Below are 14,869 nucleotides of genomic sequence, written 5' to 3' on the forward strand. Positions count from 1 at the left end.
AGGTCATTACACTGTTCAGTCGATTTGCATATTATGCTTTTATTATTATAGATATCATTGAATCTATGAATCACCTCTAAATGCATAGTTCAATCATGGGGAAAGCAGTGAACAAGTTTTGGTAAGTAAATCTATCAAAGCTCTAGGTCTCTATTTTATGTTTCTATTTACATAAAGTACAGAAATAGGCCCAGGTGACCTATGTTGACAGACTCAGGGAGGAAGAGTGGGTGCAGAGTATGAAGACTTGCGGGGAGGGGGCTGCCCTCATTTGCTTCTCATTTGGATGGTGGCTGCGGTGTATTCAGTTTGCACTCTTATGTATGTGCTATACTTTACAAACACTTTAAGGCAAAGAGCACAAATCCTATCCTTTACTTTAGAGTGAGGTGAACAAAAAGGAGTCTGGTGTATGTGCTAAGTTTGTACTGTTCTCACTTCCTAGGAGGTCCACGTCAGGGTGTGTTCACAATATCCGCGCAAGGAGATCTTCCCTGTGTGTGAGCTACTGTGGAGATGCCACTTCCCCATTAGGGAGGCGCTCCACCAGAGGGGGCAGGGCTTCACCCCAGGGACCTGGTCTTACAGGCTCATGGATGAACCAGGTGAACTCCCAAGAGCCAATGTGCGTGCCCACAAGAAATCTGACCAAAATGACAATACACGGACCGTATAGCTCAACTGTGTTTGGACACAGCTGAATGTTGAGCACAGAAGCAAACCTGATGGCAGCCCATCCCTAACAAAACCCACGCCAGGTGGCAGAACGTTGGCATGCCCGTTCTCCCAGCACTCCACCAGGCCAGCAGACAGGCCTTCCTAGGAACTCTGTGACTGTTGGTCACACAGCGGTTGCTTGGTGCACATCTGGCCTGTACATTAGGATGTGCAAGTTCCTAAATGCAAACTACGCTCTGGTAAAAAGCTGAGTTAAAATGACATTCCCCAATGGACAAAGGCCCAGCTGCATGGCCTGGCATCCTGGATCTTGGTAATGATGATGATGGCAGCAAGAACCATATTAGCAACACCCATCCATTGAGCATCTGCTGCATGCCTAGGGCTTGATGAAACCTCACCACCTCTGAGCAAAGAACTACAGTCCCAACCCCAGAGGAGAAACTGAGGCTCCCAGAGGTTGTCTGCCAGAATAAGTCAGCTACCAAAAGTGGTAATGCAACCGAAGGTCTGGCTCCAGACTGGGACCTGCTGTTGGGAGGTGGGGATGGCAGTGCCCCAGGGAGAGGGAGGAGGTGGTGGGAATGGAGACTCACCCCATGGGAGGGAAGGCGGAGCAGGCCTTGCAGCACCAGATGCCCCTCCAGCCCTGAAATGCGCAAGGACCAGGGCACACCGGGGGCAGGGAAGGTCTTGGCATCTGTGCTTGTGCAAATCACTCCAACACCTGGAGAGGGGCTGCCCTGCCTGGCCCACAGCCGAGGGCTCCTCCTCAGGGGCCTCTTCCAGGGGCCAGTTGGGGAACACCGGCCAGCAGAGGAGGGAAATCCCAGAGTTAGAAAAACAAGTCTCTTTTGAAAGAAAGTTTCAAATTGAAGATAGTTTTAAGCTACTGCTACTAAAGAAGGATGGGAATCCTCAGAGGAAGGGCCCTAGTGACCAGGAGGCCAGGGGAGATCCCAGGTGGAGGGAAGGGTCCTGGACAGAGTTGCCCAGGCCTGACTGAGGCTGTCAGCAGTGGGTGGCAGAGTATCCCAGGGACTTCCTGCTCCCTCTGCCAGGACGTGCCCCCCACCCTCATAGCAGTCCGAGACGGAGTCCGCATGCCTTATACACATTTCTGCAGATGAATATGGTTTTGTGACAAGCCTTGTCTCAGCACCTAGTCATTCTGGGATTCAGTGAGCAAGAGTGCACAGCCAAGGGTCCTGTGTTATCAGATCACTCTGCTTTCTGGTCAGGACAGGGTGAAGGCCATGTGCTCTCCTACCACAGTTCGGGATGCTCACACGGTCACCCATCATGGGACGCATCCCACGCCCCCAATTTACTGAAGGTTGCTCCCAGCTCCCACCACCAGGGCTTCCGATAGGCTGGTTTCGTTGTTTCAGGTGCTGGAATGACAGTGCACTGCCGGGCCAGTCATCTAGGGTGGGGGTCAAAGCAGCACAGAGACGCCTTGGCTTTGTCTTTGTATTATTCTTTATTTATTGGTCCTACCAACATGACCCTCCACCCAGGCCCACTGTTCCTATGTGCACTGGCTTTGAGGGCTTTCACACCATGTCTGTGTCCCACGTCACGACTGACTTATCCTTCCCATTCCTTTTCCATTCTCTGCCGCATTTTCTGAGAATCCGAAGCCATTGTTGTTTGTGTGGGTCTGTGTAAAGGTTCCTTGGCAGGAGGACATGCATACGATCTTAATAAAGACAACACCACTCTGACACTAGGCAATGCATAGGAAAAAATACAGTACTCAGACACTGCAAATAAATACCCCATATAGATGAAGTTATCATAAATGTAACATTTCTTATGAATCAACACTGTAACAGAAGGTACAAAGGGGGTCCCTACAACTAGGAATAAGAAATGCTCATTCCAGGAAACAGAACTCTTCCTATTCTTACTACTTATTAGAATTTGTCCTGTATTTTGGAGGAGAAAGGAAGTTTGTTCTTCCTCTTTGAGTACCAGTATGACCATACAACCTCGCTCAGCAAACTGGGCAGATTAGTTTGCTAAGAAGCTTTATTTAGCAAGTTCTGTTACCTGAAATTAACAGTGATTAGGTACACCAAGCAAGAGAATATATGACATCTTCTCACGTTTGCGAAGAATACTATGGCTAGTCCCTCTCCCCCCTGCACGAGACCGACAGCACCTGCTTCCTTGCTGCCCGTGGCTCTTCACAAACACGGCATGGTCCTCACACCGCCTGCTTAGCGTGTCCCATAAAATTTGTTTGGTTCCCAAAGCACTCAAGGCTTGTGTTCACTTTCATTGCTCAGCCCCTAAGTTTGCAAGGACCTGCACAGTAAAGAATCACTGACTAACAGAATTTTGTACAATTGCTGTTTTCTTTCCCTCAACGAAGATGCCCAGGTTCAGATGTGAAGGTATACCCCCTTTCACACCTATTGGTCCACACTGGCCTTCAACATTCCCAACTAGCTCTTCACTGTCCGTTTTAGAGAATAAACTAGGCGGGACACCTCCCTTAACTGATGAAGGCACTACCGGCAATTATCATTAAGAAAAAGGTGTTGAAATAGAACACCCTAAAATTTGACGACTGTAGAATTTTCTAAGTGTACCACAATTTGGCACAAAACCAGAGTAACAAAACAATTCCAATTTGGAATTTCACTGGTACAGTTGTATAAAATTCTGTTAATCAGTCATGCTTCACGACATCCTAAAACCCAGAAATCTCTGGAATTTGTAGGTAATACTACTCATTCAATAATTTATCTTTTTTTGTTTTTCAAGTGCCTATAACTGTTTAACCAGAGCAAAGGTCAAGTTTTCTTCTTGTTACATTGAACTATTCCTAAGAATAATAATAATACAATATGAAAAACCCCAGAATCAGAACACCCTGGATTTCTTGACGAACATGGCATTTGAAACCTGTTATTTCAAACATGGGCCACATAACCTAACAGGCTGCTGGCCCGCAGCGTGGTGCTCAGCCGAGCTCCCTGCAGGTGGAAGCCTTTGAGCTGCCTGGAGCTGCACACTAGGACACCTCCGTGCCACACGCTGACGTCCAACAGCACATCGGGCGCCGAGACGGCACCACAGGACAAGGCGACCACAGCATGAGACCATCTCTATGCAAGGGACTAAGGAAGCAAATGTAATATCAAAATATCAAAAGTGCACAGGTTGATCAAATGAGAAGGAGCTTCTGTAACAGGGAGCCCCAGTGTGAGTGTTTCTAGCGGGTTCCTAAGGGAGCCTGGTGGCTGCCGTCCCAGCAGGTTCTTCAAGCGCTTGTGCAAGAGCCTTTCCAAGCAGCGGCTGCAGCTTTCTGAACTTTAAAGCCTTTTTCCTCTGCCATTAAACACTCAGGAATGCTACCTGCAGTGGCATATCCAAAAACGTTTCTAAGTGGACTTTTAGGCTGCCCTTCCTTCCTCTGCGTGGGCCCACGGGAGGGGAGGGAAGGGGTTGCAGAGTGACAGGGCCGGCGGCCGAGTTCTCCCGGCAGCTAATCTACAGCTGAAAACGGGAGAAAACAAGACAGCGTTAGAACCAGTCACTTGTCGGACAACGGGAGCTCTTGCCGAGCTGAGTGCGCAGGTGCGTTAGTCAGCAGCAGAGACCTGCGTGTGTTAAGGAAGCCGCCAGCTCCCAGTGCTTCGTGAAGATTCCTTACAAGTACGGAGGGAAGCTGTGTGCCAGGCTCAGCGAGGGGGCAGAAGCAGCTGTGGAGCCCTGGCCCCAGCAGTCCTGCTTGCACAAGGTGGAGGGCCTGACCCTTCTCTAGTGGGAGAGGAATCCAAAACCGACATCCCTTCAGCAAAGCCGCCCGGAACCAGGGGCAGGCACGCAGAGGGGTCAGGTGCCCAACCCGCATCTCTCCACTCCCATGGGTGGCAAAGCCCAGGTGGTCTGTGCAGCATCTGGAGTTTGGTGGGAACTGAGACACACGAGGGGACCAAGGGGAAGAGTGGAGTTGGGGCAGGCAACTGTGTGAGCGGGCCATGCCAACTCCCCCTCTGAGCCACAGAGCACCCGTCATGGGGTGAAAGGGAGGAAAAACACTGAGAAAGGTGCTGCTTCCGAATGTGGCCAAGCTCTGGTGTGGAAGCAGCTGCTTCTCCTGCCCGCTGCCACCTGGCAATGACAGTGGCCCGGGGGTTTCCAGAACACTGTTTCTTAGGGTCTAAAGCCCCCCAGGAGGAAGGCCTGGTTATGGAAAGCTGGGGACACCCTGATACAAAAGGATGGCTTCCCCCAAGGAAGGGACTCTGGTCAGGCACTTGGGAAGATTTTCTCATGGAAAAAAACCCCAGGTTTCGGGCCTGCTAATGTGTTACCTCGCAGGCCTCCAGACCAGTGTGCCAATCTCAGAAAAAGCAGCTGAGGTTCTGAGCTGATCTCGGTGTGGCCAGATGTGCCTCTGCTGCGCGTGGCCGGTGCTCGGCGCACACGCACACCTGGGCTGGAGGACTCGGGGCTCAGGGCTGCGCTTTCTCTGGGGGAGAAATTCAGTCCTTTAGTCCCGAATAGGATTTGCAGTGAGATGGTGCATAAGCTGCGAAGTAATTCTGTTCGGAGGCAGCAGCTGGAACTCTCAGAACCTCTGACATGCTCCCAGGTGCCGGGCAGCGCAGCTGCACTAGACACATGCACATTTCACCGCAGAGCCGATGGCACACGGGTCCTGGAAAGCCACCTTGTTTCAAGGACTCCTGGCTCTGCCCCCACCTTGACCCCCACCGCTTCCTGCAGGATAGCCGCTGCCATGAAGGGGGTCCCAGGGCGAGCTGCAGACTCCCAGCTGCACTGTCAGGCGGAAGGAAGCACCAACTCAGCTAAACCCTTCCCTCCACGTTAGTCCCGGGAAGACCAGCCTAGCGCGCGGTCCCGCTGCTGCTGGGTTAGTTGAGACGAAGCAGACAGGTGGCGGCGACAGGTTAACTGCGGTGGGTGGCCCGAAGGCCTAATCGCAGCAAACGTTATACTTCTCGCCGCAGAGCACCTGGGCAGTGAGCCCGGCACTCTCGGTCCTGTCGCTGGCACTGGCACAGGTGTGACTTACGCTTGGGGTGCTGGACTTGACTTTGGGGGTGGCCTTGGCACGGCCCCGCCGGGTCTGCTCGTGGTCCAGCTCCAGCAGCTCCAGCCGCTGGGTCAGCGCCAGCTTCTGCTGGATGGCCATGCGCAGCAGGGAGTTGAGCGTCTTCTTCTCATCCTCGGCGGCCGCCAGCTGCCGCTGCATCTCGTCCAGCTGTGTGATGTATTCATCACACCTGTGGGGACATCGAGGTGAGAGCGTGGCTGAAGGCCCCGGGAGGGACGTGGGCACTGCTCATCAGGCTGGGAGAAGAGGATCTGCCCTCAGGAGTTGGCTTCCCCTGGGAGGGACTCCATGAAGCTGGTCTTCACTGACAGGGCAAGGGTGCCTCTCAAGGCCTTCAGGTCCCCCGCGGGAAGGTGGGTCGAGGCTCTCCAAGTGTGGGAGTAAATCCAAGAAAGAGACTTGGCTTGTTCTGAGGTTAGCACGTGCCCAAATGGCCAACCCGAGCCTGGAGGGCGCATGTGGGTGAGTGAACAGCCCCAATGGGTCTGCCCCACCTGAACATGGAGCTGGGGGAGGTGCACACTTGGGGGACTCCCTCCTGTCTGCAAGGAGGGAGTGGGCCTGGGCAGAAGGGCCACCTCCACACTCTCCTTGCCAGAGGCCAGGGCCACCAGTGAGTCTTAGCTCTAGCCCAGAGGGGAATGGTTTGTGATTTCAGCTCTGAGAAGGCAGGTCTGTGAAGGTGAGGACGCGAGTGTCAACATGCCAGTGCTGAGTGATGGCCATCCTTCCCACACTCTGCCCAGGAGGGGACGCTTCCCAAGGAGCCTGGTACTTTCTTTCTTTGTCTTCACCCTCCCCTATGGACAGCAGGGGTCACCCAGCACCCCAGGGGGAGGAAAAGCAGGCCCTGAGCTCAGTTACAACCCCCCAACACAGGGAGCCCCAGCCTCCTGACCCTGAGGACAAGCCTGGACCATCTAGGGGCCATGCAGGCCACTGCCCAGGGCCTGCCTGAAACTGGCAGCAGATGGCGCTATGCCCCTCTGGATGGCAGAGACACCAGGAAGCCACGAACTTCCCAAGACCCTCCCCCGCCCCAAATCTCTGTCAGGGTCAGACGGGGGACACTGGAAGGAGGGGGGATGGGCTGAGAAAGGCTGTGCTGCTTAATCCACAAACTTCCAGCCAAATTCTGGGAGGCCAACTCCTCATTTGTCAGTTACTGGCCCCAATCTACCCTGCGTAACCAGCAGCCCTGCCACTAGGGACCTGTCCTCTTTAGCCTTCGCCTTCAGCTTCCTCATCCGACATGTGAACACAAGCTATGCCCTCTGGGTGTTCGCAAACCCAGGAGTGGCACGTCCCCAGGGGCAGTGTTACCTGGTGGCGAACATGGCGCGCAACGAGGAGAAGGTGGCTGCGTCCTCCTTGAGGGCCTTGAGTTCGTTGCGCAGCTTCATCATCGTCTCGGTCACCATGGCTTTCTCGTTCTCGTACTTGCTCTTCAGATTGGCAAGGGCCACCTCGGCTGTCTGGGGGTCAGAGAGACCAGGGGGGTGGGTGAGGCGTCCGCTATTTCACCAAGTGCCACAGCCAAGACCCCAACCTGTCTGGCCCCTCAGCACCCAGCTCCTCCCAACCGCATTGAGTCAGGCTCGCCCACCTTCAGTAGCACAACCAACACAATCCATAGCCTGAGTCCTGAGCTGACCTGTGAGATGCAGGCCTGGGGGGCAGGGAGGGCGAGGAGCCTGCCAACCGGCCGAGCGCAGCACGCACCTGCTTGTTGGCCTTGAGCACGGTGCGTAGGGTGGTGATCTGCTCCCGCTTGGTGCTGAGCAGAGACTTGAGCTTGAGGATCTCCTCCATGAGCGCCTCCCGGTCCTTGTCTGTGCCAGGGCCCAGCTCCTGGGAGGCCAGGCGCTGCCGCGACAGCTCCGTGGTGCGGTCCACGGCTGCCTGCAGGTGCCTGATCTGGTCACGGATGATGGCAATCAGGTTGTAGATGTTCATGGGCTCCCGGCGAGGGTCACTCAGGGGTGAGGGCAGTGAGAGGCTGCTGTCCCCAGCCCCACCCTCTGCAGCCAGTGGCCCCTTGGGCAGGACTGGTGAGCGGTGTCCGTGGGCTTCAGGACTGCAGTGGCCGGCGCCGGCTGGGCCCTCACGGTAGTAGTCCAGCACGACACGGGTGGGCGTCTCGTTGTTGCACATGCACACGTGGTGGTAGAGGCTGGCCAGCTCCTCGCTAAAGGTCACCAGCTCATCCTGGGCCACACTCAGGCTGCCCTGAGTCTCACCCGCGACATCACTGACCTTCTTCAGCTCTGTCTGCAGGCGGGCCAGCAGCTCGCGGTCCTGGCCGCTGGCCTTCTCCAGCAGAGACACCTTCTCGGCGAGCGCCTGGCCCTCAGCCTCGTGGCGGCCCTTCTCCTCAGCATGCTGAGCCTCGCTGGCCTCATGTGCACTGCGTAGGGCCTTCAGCTGCTCCCGGAGCTCACCGGCCTCTGCCAGGGCCACGCGGTACTTGCAGGCCAGGATCTCAGGCCCATTGATGTCCACCTCGTAGTAGTCGCCATCCTCATGGCTGTCGCGCTCCTTCTCACTGTCCAGGGCCGTGCGTCGCTCCTTGCCAGCCTGCAGGCGCTGCAGAGCGCTCAGGCTCTCGGTGAGGCGGCTCACCTCCTCCCGCTGCTCCGACAGGGCCCCTCGAGCCTGCTCCAGCTGCTTCTGCGCGTCCTGCAGGGTCGCTAGCAGGCCCGCCTTCTCCCGCTCCATCTGCAAAGGCACAGAGAGGGCCCGTCAACAGCCCCACCTGTCACTCTGCTGGCCTGGGACTGTGAGATAGGACAAGGGTCTCCAGGCCTGGGCAGTCTGACTAAATGCTGTTGTGCTAAGTGTTACAATGTAGAACAGTATTTTGCAGAAGCACCTATAAACAGGATGAGTTTGATAGGCACTCAACCCGACACATACCTGCAAAGAAAATACCAACGTGTACTTGACAAATGGTGTACGTAAGCAATGGCTAAGCCTCCTTCCCGCAGGCAGAGCTGTGGCTATGAATCCCCTTTACTAGCTGCAAATAAATAAAACTACCTTGTGACAACCACATCTCGTTCTAGAGCACCCCAAGTGCAGACCTCTGAGTTCAGTAACATGCCTAGATGGGGTACCATGTGTGGGGCCACTGTTGGTCCTCCCCTGCCTAGTCCTGGGGGGCCATGCGGGTCCCTCCTCAGAGGAAACAGACACTGGGATTCCGTTTGGTCCGGGAGGAAACCCTATGTGACATCCACAGGACAGAGAGGAACACTGCAGGTGTGCATTGCAGGGGGACACGAGAATACCTGGCCAGCACGCAGAATTCAACCTCATAAGCAGGACCCCACTCCTCTGCGAACCTTCCACCGTCATGCTGCAGTTCCACTTACGCCAAGGTGAAACAAGGTGGGGCAGAGGGAGGCGGGCCACCTGCTCACCTGCACCAACTGCTGCGTCAGCTTCTGGACCTCCGAGAGGTTGAGCTCGCTGAGGAGGTCGGACACGAGGCCGGGGCAGGGCGGGGCCAGACCGTCCTTGGTGGGCGTGGAGGTCTTGTTGTCCAGGGGCAGCTTGGCCAGGCAGCCGTGCTCAAAGCCGTTAGCCAGGGCCTCGGCGTCATCGCTGAGCTTGAGGCCATCCAGAGAAACGTGCAGGTGGCTGGTGTAGAGGGAATCGTTGATGCTCATGTAGTGCGACAGCTCCTTGCGCAGGCTGTTCTTCTGCTCCCGCTCCGTCTTCAGCGTCTCTAGCGCCTCCTCCAGCTGCCGCTCCGAGATCTCCTTGAGCCGGATGGCGTCCTCCAACTGGCTGTTGAGGTACTCAGTCTCCTCCTCCAGTCGCTTGATCTCATGCTTGAGGCCCTCAAACTCCACCTGGGAAAGAAGCCAAGACTTGTCTCAGCCCAGTGACGAGGCAGCACCATCACGCTGTGACACCAGGTCCAAGCACACAGGACCGTGTGCACACGGTGTGTGCAGGGCATCAGCCATGGCTCGGAGCGGAGATTCCATGGGAATCTGAACACACGCACCAGGCCAATGTGTTAATGACGTCATGGTTACCAAGTGTCTACTGACGTTAAGGTCTACGAAGCTACTTAACATGAATAGTTGATGACATATTTTAAGGCACATAAATACATATCTGAATGTGCACTGCGACCATTAATCCCAATGATACTTCAAAAACTAAGAACCCGCAGTTCCCACGGAGGCAGGGCCCTACTGAAACTGCATTTGCAGATGGACGAGGAGGGAGCAGGCAGAAACCTGTGCTTAACACAGGGGATGGGAGATCAGGGCCTATGCGCAATTTAACAAAACACTGCTATTTATTCTACAATAACATTATGCTAAGCGAAATAAGCCAGTCGGAGAAAGATAAATATCACATGATCTCACTCATATGTGGGATATAATGATCTAGAGACAAATGGTGTGTGTTGCGGGGGGTGGGGGGGGGAGGTTGGAGAGCAACCAAAGGACTTGTATGCATGCATATAAGCATAACCAATAGACACAGACACTGGGGCGGTGGGGGCTTGCCTGGGGTGGGAATGGCTCGGTGGGGTGAGGGGGAGGTGTCAACTGGGGAAAAGGGAGACATGTAAAACCTCAGACAATAAAAAAAGAAAAGAAAAACGTAAGGAACCCACTGAGAGGCAGTAGTGAGCGCATCTCGGATGGCCGAAGCCCAGAGGAAATGCCTAGGATGGAGCTGGACTCCACCACATGCTGCTCAGGCTGGAGGCGAGATCTCCCTCTCCTCAGGCCCTTGTGCGGCCAGAGGCGGAGCTCTGTGCTGCGTTCTTGGGGAGAAGTGTGCTCTCTGCTGGCTTTTGCAAACACGGAGGTTCTGTTGTTGGGATAAGCACGTGGCCCACACTTCCCTCTGCAGAATTCCCACTGGGGGAGGAGGCCCCTCAGTGCCCACTGTGGAGCTGTGGCGCTGAGAGAAGCAGGTGCCAGGGAGAGCACTGAGACCCTCGGGCCAGGACCACCTGGTTGGCCGGTCACAGGGGAAGATGAGCCTCCTCGCCTCACCCACTGCTGAGTTACTGAGGACAGACGATGGCTCGAACATCCCCACTGCTCCTCAAGGTAGGCCCTGGCTTCACCCAGAGGGTCCCTCGAGGCCGGGACCACAAAGGATCACAGGGGGCTGGCACCTGAGACAGCAGGAGGGATGCGCAGGCCGACACCTCCCAGGCACCACAGGACATGGGGACATCGTGGGCTTCCCGCCAGCACCTCGGAGGGGACTAAGCTGGATACCCAGCCTCTGAAGATTTTTGGTGTCACCTCTTCATCGCTCCTGCATCTCCCATTTCTGCTGGCCAGGAGGCCTCGGCCAGGCCATGGTCAGCCAACACTGAAGCCAGAGGCCCTGTTCTTACGGTTGTGGAGGGGCCAGACCCTGCCCCACACTCCGGGTCAGCATTAGTGTGTGGCCTTCTGACAACGCAAAAAGGCAGCATGAGGGGGTGTGAGGGTCGCGGCCCAGAGCGAACCCGGCCAGCCACTTGCCTGGTTCTGCCTGAGCACGGACACCTGCTTCTGCAGGCTGATGTTCTCCTCCTCCAGCTCCGAGTAGTCCTGCAGCAGGCGGGCCTCCCGGAACTTGTACTCCTTGATGTCGTCCCGGAGGCGGCCCCGCTGAAGCTCCACGTTCTGATTGATCTGCCGGGAGGAAGGCGGGGTGAGCAGCCTGCCCAGCTGGCCCTGCCACCCCTGGGGTTTGGGGGGCTTGGCGCAGTCAGGGGAGCAGGGGCCCTGGGCAGGGTGAGGGGTGAACAGCGAAGGGCTCTGACCCTTGATTTCTTCATCTGTAAAATGGGTTACAGTGGTGCAGCCCGTGGGAACAGGTCAGCAATTCCACCTGCCCTGGCAATGCTGCTCCCTGGCTGCACCCCGGAGAAACGAAGGCACAGACTGAAGAACAGAGACGCATATGTGGGCCCGGGCCAGTGTGGCTCAGTTGGGTAACTGCCGTCCTGTGCAGTTTGATTCCAGGTCAGGGCACAGGCCCAGACTTGGGTTCAATCCCCAGTCTGGATGTGTGCAGGAGTCAACCGATCAATCTCTCTCTCTCTCTAAAATCAATATAAACATTTTAAAACATTCATACAATTGACACAATGCCGCAACACGAATGAAAACATTATCATGAGGGAAAGAATCCAGACACAAGAGGTCATCCTATCTAATAAAAGAGAAACATGGTAATTAGCCGTACGACCGCTACCCTTCCCATTGGCGAATCAGCGAGATATGCAAATTAATCGACAGCCAAGATGGCGGCTAATTTGCACATGTCAGCCCCAAGCCTCGGACTGAGGCTTTAGGCTTGGGCCAGAGAGGAGCCAGCCAGCGATCATTGATGGCAGCGGCGGCAGGGAACCGGGGGGAGCCAGCCAGCTGTGCTTGATGGCGGCAGTGACAGGGAGCTGGGGGTGCCCCGGCCCAGGCCTAACACCTCGGCCAGAGGCTTTAGGCTTGGACCAGGGCGGAGCCAGCAAGCGATGCTTGATGGCGGCTTTGGCAGGGAACCGGGGCGGAGCCAGTCAGTGATCGGTGGTGGGGAGCTGGGGGTGCCCCCGTCCAGGTCTAAAGCCTCGGCCTGAGGCTTTAGGCCCGGGCTGGGGTGGAGCCAGCCAGGGATCATTGATGGCTGCAGCAGCGGAACCGGGGCGGAGCCAGCCAACGATCCTTGATGGCGGTGGCAGCGGCAGGGAGCTGGGGATGCCCAGGCCCAGGCCTAAAACCTCGGCCTGAGGCTTTAGGTTTGGGGCGGGGAGGAGCCAGCCAGCGATTGTTGATGGTGGCAGCGATGGGGAACCGGGGCGGAGCCAGCCAGCGATCCTTGATGGCAGCAGCGGCAGGGAGCTGGGGATGCCCAGGCCCAGGCCTAACACCTCGGCCTGAGGCTTTAGGTTTGGGGCGGGGAGGAGCCAGCCAGCGAATATTGAGCCAGCAATCATTGATGGTGGCCCAGGCCTAACACCTCGGCCTGAGGCTTTAAGCTTGGGCCAAGGAGGAGCCAGCCAGCGATCGTTGATGGTGGCAGCGGGGAGCTAGGGGTGCCCAGGCCCAGGGCTAATGACTCGCCAGAGGCGTTAGGCCCAGGCAGGGGCCATACTGGCAATTGGTGTGAACTACAGAGGAAACACCTTTTCTGACTGCTGATTGGCTAAGCTTTCTGTATGCCACTGGTAATATTCTTAGTAACTTGGGTAATGAGAGTCCAAATAGGTGATCTAGGGTTTTTCACCACACTCCTGGAGAAAAAAAGGAAGGTCTGCTGCTGGAGGGTTAAGAAATGTCATATCCTGCCCTAGCTGGTTTGGCTCAGTGGGTAATGCCTCGGCCTGCCCAACGCAGATTCTGGGTTCAATTCTAACCAAGGGCATGTACCTAGGTTGCAGGCTCCTCCCTGGCCCGGGCCCAGGTCAGGGCTCATGCAGGAGGCAACCAATCAAAGTGTTCCTCTCACTTTGATGTTTCTCTCTGTCTTTCCCTTTCTCTTCCACATTCTCTAAAAACCAATGGAAACATATCCTCAGGTGAGGAGAAAGAAATAAGAAAGAAAGAAAGAAAGAAAGAAAGAAAGAAAGAAAGAAAGAAAGAAAGAAAGGAAGAAAGAAAGGAGGGAGGGAGGGGGGAGGAAGGAAGAAAGAAGGGAGGAAGAGAGGGAGGGAGGGAGGGAGGGAGAAAGAAAGAAAGAAAGAAAGAAAGAAAGAAAGAAAGAAAGAAAGAAAGGAGGGAGGGAGGGGGGAGGAAGGAAGAAAGAAGGGAGGAAGAGAGGGAGGGAGGGAGGGAGGGAGAAAGAAAGAAAGAAAGAAAGAAAGAAAGAAAGAGAGAAAGAAGAAAGAAAGAAAGAAAGGTCATATCCTATGAAAGACACTTCTTGAAAATGCCTAAAGAAAGTTGTCATTTTTTCATGGTAAAGGGACTGGAGTCCGTGTTGATGAAAACACCTTGGTGGCTGCCGTGACTGGCAGTGGCTGCAGCAGCGGGGTGATGGGGCTGGTGCCTTCCCCTGATCAGCCCGGTCACCTCCCACAAAGGGAGGCCAGACTGTGGCTTAGGCCCACTCTCCAAGGGGAGCAGGTAGTAGGACATCCTCTAGGGCTCCCAGTATGTGATAGAGGGCAAGCTGGGCTGAGGGACACCCCCCCGCTCCAGTGCACAAATTTTTGTGCACTGGGCCTCTAGTGTATTATATGATTCTGCACAAATGAAATGTCCAGAAGAGGCAAATCCAGAGATGGAAAGTAGGTGAATGGCTGTAGGGGTCAAGGGGAGATCGGTTTGGGGGGATGGGCAGTGTCTGCTAATGGGGCTTCTTTCTGGATGATGAAATGTTTTAAAGCTGATTTGAGATGGTGCATAATCTGTGAATATACTAAAGCCCACTGACTTGTACACTTTAACCCCTAGAGTGCCAGGGAGCGCGATCGCGCTCCTCCTATCTTTCGCCAAAAGTGCCGGGAGCGCTATCGCGCTCCTCCTGCAGTGTCCAGTTCCAAGTCTGCTTTTATTAGTGATGATGATATTGCTAAATATGTCAATTCTTGCTGTAAAGATGATGATTTTGTGGAAGATACTGAATATGTAGCTTCATTTACTTGCGATTCATAATTTTTTTCCTAAACTGCTGTAAAATCAGCAAAAATGCCTTGGCAATTTTAGCATAGTTCCTAGGATATTGGTTGGCACTCAAAGGGTTAAATGGGTGAGTTGTAAGGATGTAAATTATCTCTATGAACCTGTTAAAAAATAGTTCCTGCCTTCAGGTTGCCTTGAGGATTCAGATGTCCTGCTGAACCTGTTAAAAAATAGTTCCTGCCTTCAGGTTGCCTTGAGGATTCAGATGTCCTGCAGGGAGGGGCTGCCATGTGTACCATGTCCCAGAACCTGGTCCCTTGGCCCCAGACTCGGCGACATCCTGGGGTCACCTTTACGCTGCAGGACCTTTAGCAGTTCCCTGACCCCTGCCCACCAAATGCAGCCTCCCCTGTGGAAGCAACTGAAACTGTCTCCAGACAGAACCAGTGTCTCTGGGGACCCACAGCGTGCTCTGTCCTCTCCGCGGGCACGGAGGGTCCCT

The 14,869-nt window shown here is 55.0% G+C and overlaps 1 protein-coding gene across 2 annotated transcripts in view; it reads right to left on the minus strand.

The window, feature by feature from the left end:
* Positions 1 to 2,468: 2,468 nt before the first annotated feature.
* The window catches only part of BICD2 (BICD cargo adaptor 2), a 60,676-nt gene continuing 48,275 nt past the window's right edge, over positions 2,469 to 14,869 (minus strand). The window contains exons 3-8 of one of the 2 annotated variants that reach the window (XM_081103454.1): positions 11,287 to 11,439; positions 9,199 to 9,633; positions 7,499 to 8,494; positions 7,100 to 7,251; positions 5,735 to 5,945; positions 2,469 to 4,188 (exon numbers count right to left, since the gene is read on the minus strand). In XM_081103454.1, the coding sequence (XP_080959580.1) occupies positions 4,183 to 4,188; positions 5,735 to 5,945; positions 7,100 to 7,251; positions 7,499 to 8,494; positions 9,199 to 9,633; positions 11,287 to 11,439 (1,953 nt within the window). In that variant the 3' untranslated portion in view covers positions 2,469 to 4,182. Of the gene's footprint in view, positions 5,946 to 7,099; positions 7,252 to 7,498; positions 8,495 to 9,198; positions 9,634 to 11,286; positions 11,440 to 14,869 lie in introns of both variants that reach the window. The other variant, XM_081103453.1, reaches the window with a different exon arrangement.

This window comes from Myotis nattereri, assembly GCF_964212035.1.
Source record: "Myotis nattereri genome assembly, chromosome: 12".
NCBI classification, from domain to species: Eukaryota; Metazoa; Chordata; class Mammalia; order Chiroptera; family Vespertilionidae; genus Myotis; species Myotis nattereri.